Source organism: Palaemon carinicauda, chromosome 21, assembly GCF_036898095.1.
Source record: "Palaemon carinicauda isolate YSFRI2023 chromosome 21, ASM3689809v2, whole genome shotgun sequence".
Classification (NCBI taxonomy): Eukaryota; Metazoa; Arthropoda; class Malacostraca; order Decapoda; family Palaemonidae; genus Palaemon; species Palaemon carinicauda.
The window spans coordinates 96,674,408-96,694,407 of NC_090745.1; the positions used below are offsets into that span (position 1 = coordinate 96,674,408).

General features: G+C 34.8%; 1 protein-coding gene across 2 annotated transcripts in view; it reads left to right on the forward strand.

The window, feature by feature from the left end:
- Positions 1 to 20,000, forward strand: part of LOC137614714 (uncharacterized) — a 408,330-nt gene that overhangs the window by 111,092 nt on the left and 277,238 nt on the right. Inside the window, exon 1 of one of the 2 annotated variants that reach the window (XM_068344391.1) lies at positions 2,206 to 3,125. The exons of the other annotated variant lie outside the window; for it this stretch is intronic. Coding sequence (XP_068200492.1) covers positions 2,579 to 3,125 — 547 coding nt within the window. The 5' untranslated portion in view covers positions 2,206 to 2,578. Of the gene's footprint in view, positions 1 to 2,205; positions 3,126 to 20,000 lie in introns of those variants that run through there. 2 annotated transcript variants of the gene reach the window in all.

A 20,000-nucleotide genomic window follows, 5' to 3' on the forward strand; every position in this document is an offset into this window, starting at 1 on the left:
TTATAAAGAAGATACTGTTACATTGAATATTACCATTATTATAATTATTATCATTTCTAAGTTTATAGAAAATATTTCCTAAATGAAGCATCCTTCCCTCTCTTTTATACCTCCAACTACGCAACCAGTCGTCCTTGTTTCCCTGAAACTTGCTAAACTGAAACTAGTTTCTATCCTCCTGCTCTGAAGATCAAAAGCAACTAAGAAAAAAAATACAATTTGAAGTTTTCAATAAAGATAATGACTTCAATGGCCATTATCCCTAAAAGACGTTCAAAGTTCTCCTTAAAAAATACCCCAAATATGCCACAATTTCCTAGTCTCTCTATCCAATATAGGCGCTGTCAAGATTTAAGAAAACCAAGATTACCAGAACGGCTGCTGCTTGAGCAAGAAGGCTTCTTAACCTGACGTATTTCACTTATAAGTAATACCAGAAGAAAAGCACTTCTCCTAAAGCAAGATTTTTTTTTTCTTTTTTTTTCTTTTTTTAAAAGCTGTGTATGAAGGCCGGCGGAGAAAGGAGGAGTAGATATTAAGCAATTTATTTACGAATTTAGAAAATATGTAAAAACAGGCTGTTCCTTTTATATGTATGCATTTTCGCTACGGGATGCAGAATTGAAAGAGTCCTGTGCTTGGCCAGGCAATGTTCAACAACAATGTATTCTATTTTTTTCCAAAAAAAAAAAAAAAAAAAAAAAAAAAAAAAAAAAAAAAAAAAAAAAAAAAAAGAATAGGCGAATAAATGGCTGCTAATCAACCATCATGATAACTTCCATTGATACATTGTTAGAAAGTGTGGAATGAAAATAGTTTGGAAATGGATGAATTAGGAAGTAGGAAAAAAAGAATAAAATAGAATAAGAAAACGCCTATGAAAACGGAAAGAGACTAGCTATAAGATCAGAGAACTGGAGAAGACGAAATGAGAAAGAAAAAGCTTTTGTAATAACGGAGAGGAAAAAGAAAGAAAAAACGACAAAATAAAATTAATGGCGCATGGAGAGAATTGCAAGACGTCGAGAATTGATGGAGCAGAAGATCTCTCTCTCTCTCTCTCTCTCTCTCTCTCTCTCTCTCTCTCTCTCTCTCTCTCAAATGAATTAGAATCGGCGCCATTTTAAAAGAATTCATTAATCTCTCCAGGTAGATATCAAATAGTTTGCTCTGGTTGGGAATGGGTTGGGGATACTGAACGGAGGTGTGTGTGCGTATGTGTGTGTGTGTGGGCGGGGGGAGGAGTGTAAAAAAAAAAGGGAAAACCTATTTCCTCAATTGTTCAACTTTTCAAACTCATTAAACATGTTCTTTTCAGCCTAAAGAGAATCTTGAGAATTGACGGTAACATATCGTTCAGGCATGTAGAGAGAGAGAGAGAGAGAGAGAGAGAGAGAGAGAGAGAGAGAGAGAGAAAGGTCATTAAAACCTATTTCAATGTTACTGAACCTACCCTACGCTTTCAGCCTCATTAGCTCACAGTTTCTTATGTCGCATTTATTTTTTCTCCGAAGTCGTTTGGTTTCCTTTTCCAATTGGTTTTTTTCAAACAACTCTTGTTCTTTTCAGGTTTTAATTAGCTGGAGACATTATAATCTCTTAAAGCTAATGAGCTTCCCACAGCTTTCGAATTCTTCACTCTCAGGCGTATTGCAACCTAAATATAAAGAAATTACTCTGCCTAATGTATATTTCATTTGCACTTCGCATATACGCTTGAACGTACTTTCTCCACACACACACACACACACACACACACATATATATATATATATATATATATATATATATATATATATATATATAGAGAGAGAGAGAGAGAGAGAGAGAGAGAGAGAGAGAGAGAGAGAGAGATATGTGTGTGTGAGTGTGTGTGTATGCGTTTGGCATTAAAACATTATTATTAAACAAGAGTGCATTGATATAAGCAAGAAAATGGAAACAAAACTATACTCATACACCTTAAAGCTGACCACAATAAGGTATTTTAAAGTATTTAAAACTTAATCCACAATAGACATTCCCTTACTGTAGATACAAAGCCATCTTGTTCTCGTAATTCTTATTTTTTCTTAAACCCTTCAATAAATCATGATCCTTCTTAATTTCATCCCTATTTAAGCCTATCACACAGCACAGCACACCAAACCACACTAATCAAACCCGACTAATCTCAAAATATAATATTTTTCTTTTCAGGTATCAACCATTCGGGGACCTCAAAGTGGCAGGAACTAGTTACAATCAAACTAAAAGAAAAACGAAATGATTCATTCAACACTTGAATGTGAATGTATTGAAAGTGTTAATAAGTAAAGGGTGTAATTGAAAAGCTTCAACCCTTAACCTCCTGAAATAACAAAGCAAAAATGATTAAGGAATACTTTCGCAGTGCTGAAAGAAACGGTTATTGTGACATTTCTTCAAAATGAAAATGCATAGGCCCATCAGCAAAAGCAAATTAGGCTTATATTGATATTGTTGGGAAAAAACAAATATAGAAAGACGCAAGTGACTTAATTAATGAAACCAAAGATGTTACGGTAAAATCTATAATAGAGATTACTCAACCTAAGTCATGTCCAGTTTTATAACATCCACAGCTGTCCCTAGCTGGTACTACCATCCGGCTGCAGCTGCCGCTGATTCGGGACGCCCCCCAGGAAGCGGCAGTTTCAACGCTGAGGATGCCTGGTCTTCAGACGCCCTTGCCCACGAATCAGTGGTGGGCGTAGACAGCTCCCCATGGGCCACCCATCTAGGAAACGCCTCCATAGTAGTCGAAGAGAACAATTCCTCAGACGGTCTGACTTCTGAGACACATGGCATGAACCGGTCCATTTGGCATGGCTCTCAGATCCACATGGGCATGGACCTGGAAGTGTTTCCAGAGTGGGCGGTGGGGATGTGGACGGGCGTGCTCGTATTCCTCATGTTCGTGGGCGTGACGGGTAATGTGCTGGTGCCAATCGTAGTCATGAGAACCAGAGAGCTCAGGTCATCTACCAACCTCCTGCTGGTGAATCTAGCAGCGGCTGACCTCCTGGTTCTGCTAGTGTCTCTCCCGACGGCGCTGACTGAACTCCATTCCAGACCCGAGACCTGGGTTCTTGGTCAGCATATGTGTGAGTACTGTTCTTTATACCTTTGCATGTTTTTTTTTTTTTTTTTTTTTTTTTGCAGATTTTCTTATTTTCAGATCATAATTTTTAAAGATGGATATATCCATTTTGAAGTATTACTTTTTATGGATACTGTGTGAGTATTATTCTTTATACATGCGCATGGTTTTTTTTTTTTTTTTTTTTTGTAGATACGTTTGCATTTTCTCAGAATAGGATATTTTTAAGATGGAAATATCCATTTTGAATTATTACTTGATATGGATGCCGTGTGAGTACTATTCTTTATACCTTTGCATGTTCTTTTGTAAATTCGGTAGATAAGTTTTCATATTCTCAAAACAGAATGAAATATCCATTTTGAATTATTATTTATTATGGATACTATGTGAGAACTATGTTTTATACGTATGCATGTTTGTTTGTAGATCCGTTAGACAAGTTTTCATATTTTCAGAACAGTTTTAATAAGATGGAAATATCCATTTTGAATTATTACTTTATATGGATACTGTGTAAGTGTCCTTCTTTAAACTAGCCATTTTGAGTATATAATTACTTATTAGGGATACTGTGTTAATAGCTGAATAAGTTTTATAAGCATTGGTTTGAGTTACGGACCTTTAGGTTTTTCATTTCATTATTGGATTTTACTGAATTTCGAAGTAAATGAACTATCCTTACAAATGCAACTCTGCGCAGACGCAAAACGCACCTTTACATTTTCCAAAGAAGTTCAATTAATATCTAGTATTTTATTATTAACAATAATCTATATCAGCAAGCTAATTCCATGTAATGAGTACATTTCTATGATCTTCGTAATTACTAAGCAAACTTCTACGTTTATAGAAATCAATTGCTTTTCATTTCTAATTTTACTTTTTAAAACGATGCTGTCAAGAAAATGCAGTTAACTGAAGGCATATTAATCTACTGTACATAATGAACGTAATCATGTTGAAAATTTTTCAGGAAAGAACCTCTTTATAGCTGTAAAATATGGATGAACTGCATTACGTAAATACACATATTATATATATACACAAACACACACACACACACACACATATATATATATATATATATATATATATGCACACACACACATATATGTGTGTATGTGAATGAATGTGAGTGCATAACAGTGTGAGTTAGCGCACTTGTGTGTGTTTAAAGTACAAATAAAAACACAACCAAAAACGTATTTACGAAAAAAAACTTCATAACACAATAACAGCATCTTGAAAAAATCCTCACAGAGAAACAACGTATTGGTGCTCTCATAAACCTCGATTTTATATATCGAAAAAAAAATGGTCTTAGTCGAGTCAGAACCATAAAAAATACATAATAAATGTTAAAAAAAGTTTCGCTAATTAGAAAGGTTCATTTAACCTCAAAACACTAATTAGGATAAGGATGAATGAAAATATTCTAATTATGTCCTTAACATTTAAACCCAATTTATTTGAAGTACCTTTGGAAATTTCTGTTATTATTGCGAAGATATATTTTGCCGTAAAACACAACAACCACTCGATAACTAATTCAGAAGAGATTGTAAATATTATAACGAGAGAAAGGAAAGCAATGCCAGAATACATAAAGAGGATGATGTTTAATTCGTATAATTTATGATAATCACATAGAATTGAAAAAGACAAGATTGAAGTCTTAAACAAGACATAATTGAAAAAGACAAGATTGATTACTGTAAACAAATTTGAAAGACAATGGCTAAATCATATGAATGCATATATATAACATACAAACAAGACAATATATATATATATATATATATATATATATATATATATATATATATATATATATATATATACACATATACATATATATGCATATATATACATATACCTATATATATATATATATATATATATATATATATATATATATATATATACATATATATACATATTTATATATACATACATATATGTACATATATACATATATATAGATATATATATATATATATATATATATATATATATATATATATATATATATATACATATATATATATATATATATACATATACCTATATATATACATATACCTATATATATATATATATATATATATGTATATATATATATACATATATATATATATATATATATACACACACACACACATATATATATATATATATATAGTAATAATATCATCACAAGAGTAACTACCACATCCAAACAATAAATATCAAATCATAAATGCTAGATATATAATGGAAGAACTTCCTCCGGAGAAAAACAAAGAACGCAAATATTAAAGACATATAAACTTATACGTCCGACTGATGAGACTTACAAAGGTTTCATCTGTCAAGTTCGTGCTCAATATTAAGATTACAATCACTGTGTAAACCACAATCTCTGTAGGTATGAAATATTTCTCTTTATTCCTTTTATAAAATATCTTTTATGTAAAACTTAATCTCCACGGAAGGGATCACCCCTTCTGACCAATACAAATTTAATCACAGTTCCTCGAGAGTCTTTGTGAACGTTATAGCCACCCTTTTCCCATTGTGTACACATTAATAAGAGAACTATTGATGTATCTTTTATTAAAAAAAAAAAAAAAAAAAAAAAAAAAAATCAGAAATAAAAAGAAATTTGGGGGTAGTTGATTTTTCGGATTTCAGATTACTTCCAGTTTCTTAATATGTTAATGTTAGGAGTTTAAATTATTCAGTTATCATTTTGATGGGGATACCAGCGCATACTGGGCTGCCCAAATGAAATGAATGGGCATCGTAAACGATCGTAATACTATCGATTTAAACAGAATAAATTCTAAAGAAGCATAATGACAGCTGTTAAAACCTAATTTGAAAAGCCTCGATAATTCTATGTTAACTTTCCTTTAGGCCTATACGATACACCCACGTTGTATTGTCTGACTCATATGCCGACATATTTCTCGGCTGTTGTTGTTGTTGTTTTTGTTAAAGGTAAATGTAAGGGATAAGATGTTAACGAATGCTTCTCTGCTTATTGCTAGGGCTGCAAAGATGGATAAACCTATAATCTTAAAGGAAACTGATATGTAAAGAAGATCAAATATATTTAATACGAGATTATTGGATCACTGTATACAGATATCAACGATTTGTTGATATCTAAAATAGCAGAAAATTATGGTTTCCTTTACCCGATCTATGGCATTTAAAAACATTGATAAGACTAAGTAAAAACGTTTAAAACACATACAAACACTGATCGTGATTGCATAACCTTTCATATTTAATGTAGCAATGACCTTGGCTTACTGAAATGGTATGTTTATGTGTAATTCATCTTCAGCTTCGTCCTACTCGTGAAAATGCAGAGATTAATCAACTTGATACTTTGTGTCACAGCGCGTTTTCGTTTTAAGCTCTCCATGATCTATGGCGTTGTCACGCCAGTTTGATAAATTATCATATCTGAAGAAGGATTTTAACTTCTCTTTGAGGAAATACATAGGTGTAATTATTCCAAACTTCCGTCGAATATGATTACACATCGTTTCTTATATTCCTAAAATTAATGAAAAATGGGACATATGACAGGCACTGGGTGCGGGGAGCCCATTTTGGGGCTGAAAACGAAGGTGACACAGAAGGCGAAAAATGGGGATTGAACTGAAGTAAAGCCGCTGCTAATATGTTTAGCAATGCGTACAGTGCACCTTATGAACTGCAATCATGGCACTATGGTTTATTTCTCTTGTAACGAGTCAACGAGTTAGACTCCAAAAGGATAAGATGTTATAATATGATGTTATTACAAGGGTACATACTCATTTAAAGGTTTTAAAGGCCGCTCATGAATGGCAGAGATAAGGGACAGTGACAATTCCCTATCACGCAGGACGATCCTCCAAAGACTGACCATATATACATATGATCAGCGCCCAACCCCTCTCTCCACCCAAGCTAGGACCAAGGAGAGCCAGGCAATGGCTTCTGACGACTCAACAAATAGGCCTTTAGGGTCCCACAAACCCGCCATACTTAGCTCACAAGGATAGTGAGGTTGCAACGATCAAAGAAACTAACTATTTCAGCGGGACTCGAATCCCAGTCAGGCGATCACCATTCATGGACGATACCACATGAGCCATCACAACCCTAAGTATAAACAATGTTCTCTGATAGCTGCTGTTTATTTTGATTAATTGCAATTGCAAGCGATAATGGTAACTATACGTAAACATTGCTCATTACCCTAACAAGCTACTTCAGTTTGTGTTTGAACACGCATTCATACGGATTTTCCGTATTTATCACGAAACTGTATACTGTACTACATAAACTCTAGAATATGTCGATATTAGGATAATAAGACAAGTGGCATTGTATATGCTATTCGCTGAAGGCCTAAAGCCATGTGAACTTCTTGACCTATAGTACCCAAGTTTCACCTTTTTAAGATGCACTGAGAAATATTATATGCATAGGTTTATTATACATACATACATACATACTCTCGCACACATACAGATAAATAGATAGATGGATAGATGGATAGATAGATAGATATACATATAAACCAATATTGCAACAAATCGTATTGGATTCTTAACACAACATTTCCATCCCCTTATTTTCGTCCAGGAATCAAACTTGGACCTCTTTTTAGTATGGGCTATTTTCCCTGATGGGGCCCCCTGAGCTTATAGCATCCTGCTATTCCCACTAGGGTTGTAGCTTAGCAACTAATAATAATAATAATATAATAATATAATAATAATAATAATAATAATAATAATAATTATACGCCCATATATATATATATATATATATATATATATATATATATATATATATATATATATATATATATATATATATATATAAATATATATATATATATATATATATATATATATATATATATATATATATATATATATACATATATATATACACAAATATACTGCATACATATGTGTGTGAACAACTATGGACTAGCATCTGTTAATACGTAGTTTGTATACACTGCAAGAGAGAGTAAGTAATACATTAAGACACCTATACATGTACAAAAAGAGAGAGTGAGACACAGAGAATTCGAAGCACGTACAACAGGTGACTATTACTTCCTCACTTTCATGAAATCCCTTCACGAAATCCCTTCTACTTAGGTTTTAAGTGGCCCTACCCAAAGTGACACTTAATTACTTGGTCCCATTGTATGAAGCATTTTAAAAGCCTACTCAATGATATTACTCAACACGCCAACCGAGGCAACGTAATTCCAAATTTTCATTATGATACAGCATCACGTCCATTATCACTATTGCACCTTCATGGTACGCTTTCTGCATATGTGAGAGAGAGAGAGAGAGAGAGAGAGAGAGAGAGAGAGAGAGAGAGAGAGAGAGAAAACCCCATTATCATTGTTGCACCTTCATGGTACGCGTTGTGCATAACCCAGAGAGAGAGAGAGAGAGAGAGAGAGAGAGAGAGAGAGAGAGAGAGAGAGATTTGTTTTAATCAATTTATTGCGCCCATTGACGTCAGACATTTGAGTACATGGTAACAGTAAATATTGTTTACATCTACATTATAATTAAGTTATGCCAAACGAATACAAAATAAAGTATACACAGACATTTAAGTACATAATAAAAATAATATTGTTAACATCTATATATGGAAGGTTATACAAAGGGATACGATATAGAGACAAACATTTAAGTATATGAGAGAGAGAGAGAGAGAGAGAGAGAGAGAGAGAGAGAGAGAGAGAGAGAGATGAAAACATTTTATATGAGCGTTTGTATCAATACTTACAATACGTAAAGCATGGGAATACCAAAGCCAAAATTTCTTGGGTTTCCTATCGCCACACAATCTTAGCATAGAAGCATATGCATAATTATATATCGAACTTGCATTGAACAATAATTAACCTCTGAACGTGCAGATCAATGCACGCTCATTGCTTCCCTATTCCACTTGGTCTCATTATAATGTCATTCACGTAATGCCATTCTGTGGCCAGAGCAATATCATTATTTGATGTATGCAATCCACTAATTACTAGTCCACATGTTGACTCGATGAGCGGCATGGGACTTAAACCCGAATAACCCCAGCTATATAGCACTAAGCAACCTTCTCAATGCTATTTACCTTAGGGAACCCCCCCCTCCCCCCACCACCTACCCCCTTTGCCTATTTAACTTTGCATTCTGATCCTGACTGAACATAGCTACATTCAGACAGAAATCAGGATCAGTAGAATTTCAGGAACCGAAGATTTAATCAGGAGAGCAATGGGGTTTTTTATTAGGTAGTAAAAGTGGAGAAAATATTTTTGGTGACAATATGTCAATATAAAATATGGCACGTACTTGGTAATAAGGTACGCATTTACATACTATAATTATATAGTCACATTTTTTCTCATGACACACACAAACATAATATATATATATATATATATATATATATATATATATAATATATATATATATATATATATATATATATATATATATATATATATATATATATATATATATATATATATATATAATGTGTGTGTGTGTGCGCGTGTGCGTGTGTGCGTGTGTATGGGTGTCTGTGTGTATTAGCAGCAATGAAGACCTTTTATCTTTTCGAGTACGGAATAAAATGAGTCAACCACTCCGTGGTGGGATTCAAAAACATACCTGCTTGTTATTGTGAGGTTTCCGTAACCTACACTGACACAAAGAAAAACTAGAGGGGCACTCGGTAGAGAGCATGCCTTCGCCATGCTAAGCATTCTTATTTTGCTCTTAACTCCACTACGCACTTGTACGTTGATGTACTCTATCCAAAATATTAAAGATTCATCCTTGGGTCATACCTAACATGACTACCAAGTTTGGTAAAAATCGATAAAGTAGTTTTTGTGTAAAGTGGTTCACATACAAACGACGACAGGAGTGAATACATACCTGGGAATAACAATCGATTTATATCTATTTCCAGAGGTATAATGGACAAAATATGCCTTTAATTCCAGGGCCTTTCTGCCAGTATTCAGCCGGTATTTGCGAGATGACATTGCTATCCACACGTCACACCCCAAGTTTGTTTAGTTGGTCATGTATGTGGAAAGCGTTGGATTTTCCTTGGTGGGCACCTGTCAAAGTCTTGTCAAGAAATTACGCTGTTTAGTGTTGGTTAATAAAACAACAGCGTCCATGATACAATAAATTAGTTCCTATTATCCATTTAGAGGGTAATTAATGATCATACAGAATGATTATAAAAGTCATTCCGAACTATGAAACGTCATATCTTCAGAGCCGTGCTAGACTTGACCGTGGATGGTGTTGTAACACATAGACCAATTACGAATTCTAGTATTCAGCGTATGTACGCTTTGCCCATCAGTATCACGTTTCCACGTATTATAGTTTCCATCATATGATTGTTCGTATTCAGGGAAGGACTTGAATGATCGCCTACTATTCCCTCTCGAAGACCCGACCCGTCTTTCGCTGTCTGCTAAGCTCCAGTTTCTCTGTCTGCTAAGCTTCAGGGTTGAGTTCTGTAACGCTAATTGGAAGTTGCGAGACGTGAAATGAAATCTGCTCCGCCGAAGCTACTTCGACGAATACCTCTCCTTTGCTTGTGGACGTGAGTGAACCCAAATGGGTGACTGATTAGGTATCCGTTTCACAAACAATGTCTCTCCAGTCATGTGCGGATTATCGAGAATCCTGTCAAGGTTGGACATGATTTTCGAGTAATTATGGTCGTAATTGGTCCGGGAGAGAGAGAGAGAGAGAGAGAGAGAGAGAGAGAGAGAGAGAGAGAGAGAGAGAGAGAGAGAGAGAGAGACTCTTCAGAAGGAGCATCATCGAGGTTACCGATGACATTATTATCATTACTTACTAAGCTACAACCCTAGTTGGAAAAGCAGAATGCTATAAGCCCAGGAGCCCCACGGAAAATAGCCCAGTGAGGAAAGAAAAAAAGGAAAAATAAAATATTTTAAGAATAACAACATTAAAATAAATATTACAAGCAAGCATTCAATAGCAATTATTACTATCAAATTCAAATCTTCTAACTAGCTTTCTCAATTTGACGAATGAAGACTGTATGCTCTTTCAAAATGATATTCAATACCTACTAGAGAATATTTTCCCTTCTTATAAACAACTAAAACAAGCAGGTATTTGGGATGGGATAGTGTGAGGGTTGGGGGGTGGGGGGGAAGGGTTCCATGGGGGAGGGTAGTTCTTAGGGGGGGGGGGGGAATAGAGCAATTATGCTCAAGCAACTGAACTTGAAAGCCACTTCAATCCAAACGGTAAGACGTTCCCAACAAGAACTTGATGCAATCCTGGATTGTTACAGCTGATTAAATGGCTGCATGAAAGCGAGCATTCATTCCATTGTATTCAAACTAAAAACTTTCATTGTACCGAATAAAAATACAACTCCCGTTGAATTAAATGCACTACGGGGGTCTCATCACGAGAGAGAGAGAGAGAGCCTACCCATGATATGTTTGGATGATATTTCTCCCTTAAGCGTAAAATACCTGTAAACCAAAGATGTTTTAAAGTAAAATATCCATAATATTAATCATGCTGAAAATTTACAAGAGAGAGAGAGAGAGAGAGAGAGAGAGAGAGAGAGAGAGAGAGAGAGAGAGAGAGAGAGAGAGAGAGGGAGAGAGAGAGAGACTACCCATAATATGTTCAGATGATATTTCTCCCTTAAGCGTAAAATACCTGTAAACCAAAAATGTTTTAAAGTAAAATATCCATAACATTAATTATGCTGAAATTTTACAAGTAAGAGAGAGAGAGAGAGAGAGAGAGAGAGAGAGAGAGAGAGACTACCCATAATATGTTCAAATGATATTACTCCCTTCAGCTTGAAATACTTGTGAAGTAAAAATGCTTTAAAGTAAAATATCCATAATAATAATTATGTTGACAATTCATAGGTGTGTGTGTGTGTGTGTAAGAAAGAGAGAGAGAGAGAGAGAGAGAGAGAGAGAGAGAGAGAGAGAGAGAGGAGAGAGAGAGAGAGAGAGAGAGAGAGAAACTTCTCATTATCTAGGTTATTTACCTTTTGCCCGACCTTTACCGAGTCCGTAACTAGTTTTCCAACGTGGAGGTCCTGATAGTTCAGTTCCAAGAGGAAAGTCTGGTATACGCACTCCAAGATATACACATACAATCACACACACTATATATATATATATATATATATATATATATATATATATATATATATATATATATATATATATATATAGATAGATAGATAGATATATATATATATATACACATATATATATATATATATATATATATATATATATATATATATACATATATATATATATATATATATATATATATATATATGTATGTGTGTATATATATACAGTATATATATATATATATATATATATATATATATATATGCACACACACATATATATATGTATATATATATATATACAGTATATATATATATATATATATATATATATATATATATACAGTATATATATATATATATATATATATATATATATATATTTATATATAATGGTGATAGGAATTTAGCAGACCTAGAGTATGCCGATGATGCTGTCCTTATTAAAAGCTAAAGATAGAGATGACTGGCGAAATCTAACAGAGGCCCCTTTGCGTCAATAAGCGTAGGAGGTGATGATCATGATGATGATATATATAATATTCACAGAGCAAAATTATATAGGTGTGTGAATACACACATACAAACACACACACACACAAACATATATATATATATATATATTATATATATGTATATAAATATTATATATATATATATATATATATATATATATATATATATATATATATACATATATGCAGAGAGAGAGAGAGAGAGAGAGGAGGAGGATTTCTGCACGAAGTTGAATACAAAAAATTTGTTTTAAAGAAAAGTGGGAATATAAGATCCTTTATAGATGCAAAACGTGAATATTGACTACAAGTGAGCAAAATAAAAGGAGGATGTTGAAATAAATAGTATGTAATATATGTACTGGGGGTGACAATGTACTTACATGAATTTAAGAGATAATATGATGTAAATAGATTAGAATACGTTGAAATGTGAAATAGATTGTTTTGAACTGGTGTAGGTGTTAAAGAAAATAAAGGTATCACGAAATTTCCAATAATTTGATATACAGATTTTTACTATTATCCCGACATTATTTTCAAAACATTTAATTATCATCATCATTGGTGCTGTTGCCCTCACATAATACTTAAACTATCACCGCTAAATAATTATGATAACTAATCCGTTATTTCTTGTGAATCCTTAAAATAATAGCATTGATATGAACAATATATCTAATTAAAGAAAAAAGAAAACACAGACTTAGGGTCAACAAGTGACACCCACAAATATGAAAGCTTGAGAGAATGAGAAAGAAAAAGAGAAGCCATATTAATTTCAATAGCAATTTTTTCTTACAAAGGTTTCTCATAATCAAAAATGTTTTGCTACTTTAAATATCAAACCACAAATAACCTATGCATATAAAATTCCCTATACCTGTGGGATAAAAAAAAATGTGAAAATGTTCTACAATAAGGTATTGAGAGGAAAGAAGAAGACAAGTTCTTGAATGTTCTGCCTGGAAGATGTGAAAAGATATTTGCAAAAGAAGAGCATTAAAATCAAGGAATCGACAGACGGCTAAGTGTATGCAAAAGGTTAAAGGTTATCGAAGCCAGTGATTCGGAAGTTGAAGGATGGATATAGAAGCCTCGGGCTAATTGCTTAAAACACTGGAAAGGTAATATACATATTTTATACATTATGCTTGCTTTTGGTTAACTTGGTCTTGGCATACTGTATATACTTTTTACTAGCATGTTAAGATTTACCCCTTCGATACTGTTTTTTCCATTTCTTTTATTTTGTAAAACTATGGGTGACTATGTAGAGCGAATGGAAAATGGCTGACAGCTGAAGAAGGTGATGAATGCATGAGTTGATGGGAGAAGTACAAAAGGAAGGCCAAGGTTTGGGTAAATGGATGGAGTTAAGAAAGCCCTATGTGACAGGAGGACAGATGTGAGAGGCAAAAGAGAGTGCTAAAAATAGGAATGAATAGCAAGCGATTGTGATGCAGTTCCGATAGGCCTTGCTGCTTCCTCCGTTCGCCTTGGTGACCGCTGAGGTAGCAGCAGTAGGGGATTCAGTATATGAAGCTTCATTTGTGGTGGATAACGGGGAAGGGTGGGCTGTGGTACCCTAGCAGTACCAACCAAACTTGGCTGAGTCCTTCGTCAGACTGGGAGGAGCAAAGAGAAGTCCCCCATTGTTCTTTTATTTATGTCAGCTATCCATAAAAATTGGAAGAAATGCCTAAGTAGATAGATAAATAGATGAGCGATTATCTAAAGGCGTCAGATGCAAACTTGTACTCTACATTGTTAATTTCGATATGAACAATTTTAGTTCTTTCCCGAAATGTTTGTGGAAGTCATGATTATAAAACCTTATCTGGGACTATCACGGTGTAGAGGATAGTAGAGGATAGTACAGCTCTCTGATCCAGTTGTGTCCTTCAGAGAGAGAGAGAGAGAGAGAGAGAGAGAGAGAGAGAGAGAAATCTGAGTTGAAGTTGTAATATTTCAGAGAAACAGAGGTCGAAGATCAGCCAAAATACTAAAATATGTTAATGCAGACTAGTTTTGAGAGAGAGAGAGAGAGAGAGAGAGAGAGAGAGAGGGGGGGGGATTGGGGATACTTATGGTTCTTAAATGTATTAATTAAACTTGAGTGTCAATACTTAACACTACAGAATAAAGATCTCCAATAAAAAAAAAACGTGTGATGTCAGACTATATTTTCTTTAAAGTTATTATTTTTATCTCTTTAAATATACCAAAATAAAGGATATAAAAATATCTATGATCATTGAATTAGCTATAAACTAGCTAAATGATTCTCCATATCCTTCACAATGGAAACAAAGACAACACATTTGATATCTGAACTGAGCAATGACAGTAAATGCCCCAGGGAAGTACCAGGACACGAGAGAGAGAGAGAGAGAGAGAGAGAGAGAGAGAGAGGAGAGAGAGAGAGAGAGAGAGAGAGAGAGAGAGAGAGAGAGAGAGAGAGTTATTTTTTTTCGAAAACGTGTCTCATCTATAACCAAAGGCGGATGTAGAACGGATCACTGATTATGTCTCGACGGGACGATATAATGACATAAATGAAACAAAAGTCGAAGACAGACATTAATTCATATCGATGACGTTTCTGCGAGGCACAGCAGAAGTAGAGAGGAGATGATAAGTGGGGGAAAGGGTGAAGGAAGGTGAAATGGATGGAGATGATAAGAGGGGGGGAAAGGGTGAAGGAAGGGGAAATGGATGGAGATGATGAGAGGGGGAAAGGGTGAAAGAAGGTGAAATGGATGGAGATGATAAGAGGGGGAAAGGGTGAAGGAAGGTGAAATGGATGGAGATGATAAGAGGGGGGAAAGGGTGAAGGAAGTTGAAATGGATGGAGATGATAAGAGGGGGAAAGGGTGAAGGAAGGTGAAATGGTTGGAGATGATAAGAGGGGGAAAGGGTGAAGGAAGGTGAAATGGATGGAGATGATAAGAGGGGGAAAGGGTGAAGGAAGGTGAAATGGATGGAGATGATAAGAGGGGGAAAGGGTGAAGGAAGGTGAAATGGATGGAGATGATAAGAGGGGGAAAGGGTGAAGGAAGGTGAAATGGATGGAGATGATAAGAGGGGGAAAGGGTGAAGGAAGTTGAAATGGATGGAGATGATAAGAGGGGGAAAGGGTGAAGGAAGGTGAAATGGTTGGAGATGATAAGAGGGGGAAAGGGTGAAGGAAGGTGAAATGGATGGAGATGATAAGAGGGGAAAGGGTGAAGGAAGGTAAAATGGATGGAGATGATAAAGGGGGGAAAGGGTGAAGGAAGGTGAAATGGATGGAGATGATAAGAGGGGGAAAGGGTGAAGGAAGGTGAAATGGATGGAGATGATAAGAGGGGGAAGGGTGAAGGAAGGTGAAATGGATGGAGATGATAAGAGGGGGGAGAAGGGTGAAGGAAGGTAAAATGGATGGAGATGATAAGAGGGGGAAAGGGTGAAGGAAGGTGAAATGGATGGAGATGATAAGAGGGGGAAAGGGTGAAGGAAGGTGAAATGGATGGAGATGATAAGAGGGGGAAAGGGTGAAGGAAGGTGAAATGGATGGAGATGATAAGAGGGGGAAAGGGGAAGGAAGGTGAAATGGATGGAGATGATAAGAGGGGGAGAAAGGGTGAAGAAGTTGAAATGGATGGAGATAAGAGGGGGAAAGGGTGAAGGAAGGTGAAATGAATGGAGATTAGAGGGGGAAAGGGTGAAGGAAGGTGAAATGGATGGAGATGATAAAAAGGGAAATGATGAAGGAAGGTGAAGTAGATGGAGATGGGGAAGATGGAGAAGGGGAGATGGAAGGTGAAGAGGATGGATATGATAAAAGAGGGAAATGACGAAGACGGTGATGTGGATGGAGATGATATGAGGGGAAAGGGGAGAAGGGAGGTGGTGGATTGAGATGAGAATACAGGATGGGGAGAATGACAGTTAAGCATAGGAGAGGAGAAGAGGGGTAGAAGAAAAGGAAGTTAAGTGGAGAGAGAAACTAGAGGAGGGAGAGAAAGGAATGATCAAGAAAGGAGTAAAAGGTAGGAATATCAAGAAGGGAGAGAGGAAAACGGAGGGGACGTGTACGAGAAGGGAAATGGGGAGTTCAGAAAGTGAGGAATGAACGTGGGAAGAGAAAGCGGATTGGGCGAGGAGGAAGCGGTAAATAAAAATACATGGAATGGGGGAGAGAAGAAGAAAATATTGGGATAGGGAAAGGAGAGAGTCGTTGGTCAATAAATAAACAGCTCACTTATTTCAGAGAGAGAGAGAGAGAGAGAGGAGAGAGGAGAGAGAGGAGAGAGAGAGAGAGCGAGAGAGAGAGAGAGAGGAGAGAACGAGAGAGAGAGAGTAAATAACCAGCTCACTATTCACTTATTTAAAAAAAAAAGAGGAGAGAGAGAGAGAGAGAGAGAGAGAGAGAGAGAGAGTGTGTGTGTGTGTGTGTGTGTGTGTGTGTGTTACAAAGAGTTTCAAGGATTTTGAATGTTTCAAAGACTTTTTAGTCCATCCGGGGAGACACCATTTGTTCTTGGGTAGAGCGATTTGGTTTGAACGTTTAGAGAGTCTTTATGATCTTGTCCAAGTTATTCTTGAACTCGTTCACCGCTTTACTGTTTACTACATCCGCTGAAAGTCTATTCTATGCATTTGTTGTTTTTATGCAAAGAAATTACCACATTGAGTGGTGCTGTATCTTTTCAATCCAGTTAGAGAGAGAGAGAGAGAGAGAGAGAGAGAGAAGAGAGAGAGAGAGAGAGAGAGAGAGAGACTGGGTCATTGCACTAAGTAGCGCTTTCAGCTGAGTACCAAAAAAAAAAACTGCGAAGGTGTATATGAATAAAAAAAAGGACACAGATCATTACCCTTATGTTTATTGTAAAAAAAAATGAAAGTTCTTTTGCGTTTCTTTGATGTTTTTCACGACAGTTTTCATTCCATAGGTAGTTTTTTAACATGGCATAAATTTTCTCTTATCCTGATTCAAAATATGAATATTTAGGCCCTATCTTTATTTTGATAAGATAACCTAATATTAATAATAATAAAAATAATAATAATAATAATAATAATAATAATAATAATAATAATAATATTAATAATAATAATGAGAAGAAGAAGAAGAAGAAAAGCTACATGCCATTATAGCACATTATGCACACTGATGCAGTAAATAATTAAAAATAATGATAATAACAACAAAACTACTCGCTAGGATTCCAAAATATTAAATCTAAAATTTTGAATCCCCATTTTAATTATGATGTATCCACCATATAATATATTACTTTTCCCCGCCTCTATTTACAAAACTATTCACAATTTTCAATATATAATCTTATTTATTTTGTGTACAGCCAGACAGAAGGACTGATTGACACGTAGATACGGGTGAACATATAATTCTTCATTCCTATCACCATATCTTTCTTTACGCTTTAATATAGCCATTTACTTAAGGGACTAGCATATTTAACTTTCTTAAAAAGAAGTAGATATTCAGAGTTTAGAATTTATCAAAGAACAATAAGATGAAAACTGACAGCATAAAGGTTTGAAATATCATTCATTTCGGTCGAACTAAATTTAGAATTCTGAAACAGTCTACGGATGCAGTTGCCACCATTCGGAAAGAAGAGAGAGAGAGAGAGAGAGAGAGAGAGAGAGAGAGAGAGAGAGAGAGAGAGAGAAAAGAAGAAAACCCACATAGTGAACTCATCAGGATGCAAAAACCTTTGCTTGTCTAGTTATTTTCAGCAGGTGCCGACATCTTTCGCATACAGTCATTGAATAAATACATGAATTAGTATATGTACACGATACATGGGCTCATAAGAATTGCTTGAGAATGATTGGAATTTATTCAAGATTTGTCGACCCAAATCATTACGCGAAATTTCAAAATATAAGATTTATCTCAGATATAAGATTATCAAGATAAAACAAATAATTCATTGAATGAAATTTATCAAATATCATTGGAAATATCTACAAACAAAGGCAATAACACAAGTATTAGTTTAAAATCCGTAAAAACTGCACATTTAAGATTATTATATAAAACAAAACTCACATATCATGATAAAATATAACACCACTTCTAAAGCTGTATATGAAATGGTTAAAATTTGAGTAATAAAATATCTCTTTATGGAATAAGGCGATTAAGCCAGACCCGGGTCAAGAGATCTCGAAAAGAGGATTGATGTGAAAGTGAAAACCGCTCTTTAGCCTTTATATTAATTCTAAACGTAATTTTTCATATTATTTCCTTTGAATTATATTATAAATACTACTATTTCATTTTGTTATTATACTCGTATTAATTTTGAACGTATTATTTCATTTTGATTTATGTTTTTAAATTTTTAACGTAAACTTATATTTTGTATTACTATTTTTTTTTCGAATTAATCTTGAACGTATTATTTCTTTTTGATATTTTTTCTTAATTTTTAACGTAAACTTAATTTTATTATTACTATTTTTCTTTTCAACGTAACATTCCATCTTATTATTTTCAATCTCTGCCTATTAAATACAGCTAAGCTATTCAAGTCAAGAGAGACCAGAAAATGGATGTCGTTGACAGAACCTGAGTTTAACTTATAATACTATGTTTCATCGTCTGTACATCTTTGGAAGCGACCATTAAGAGAAATATGCACAATTATACAACGGTATTTCAGGAGTGTTGAAAGAAAATAAGCTTGCATCTAATAAAGGTTTAAAGGCCGCACATGAATGACACAGGCAAAGGACAGTGGCAATGCCCTAGATTCTGTTCACACACACACAAACACACACACACACACACACACACATATATATATATATATATATATATATATATATATATATATATATATATATATATATATACACACACACATATATATATATATATATATATATATATATATATATATATATATATTATATATATATATATATGATCAGCGCCAAAGCCCTTTCTCCACCGAAGCTAGAACAGGGAGGGCCAGGCAATGGCTGCTGATAACTTCACTAGGCTCCCCCAAACCTTACAGCCTTTGCTCATAAGGATGACGAACCAGCAGAAACTGCTAGAACTATCTATCTCCCTTCCAGCAGAACGCCAGGCGAGGACGTTCCCAATAGGTCCACCACAACCTACTGTATGTGGCCGA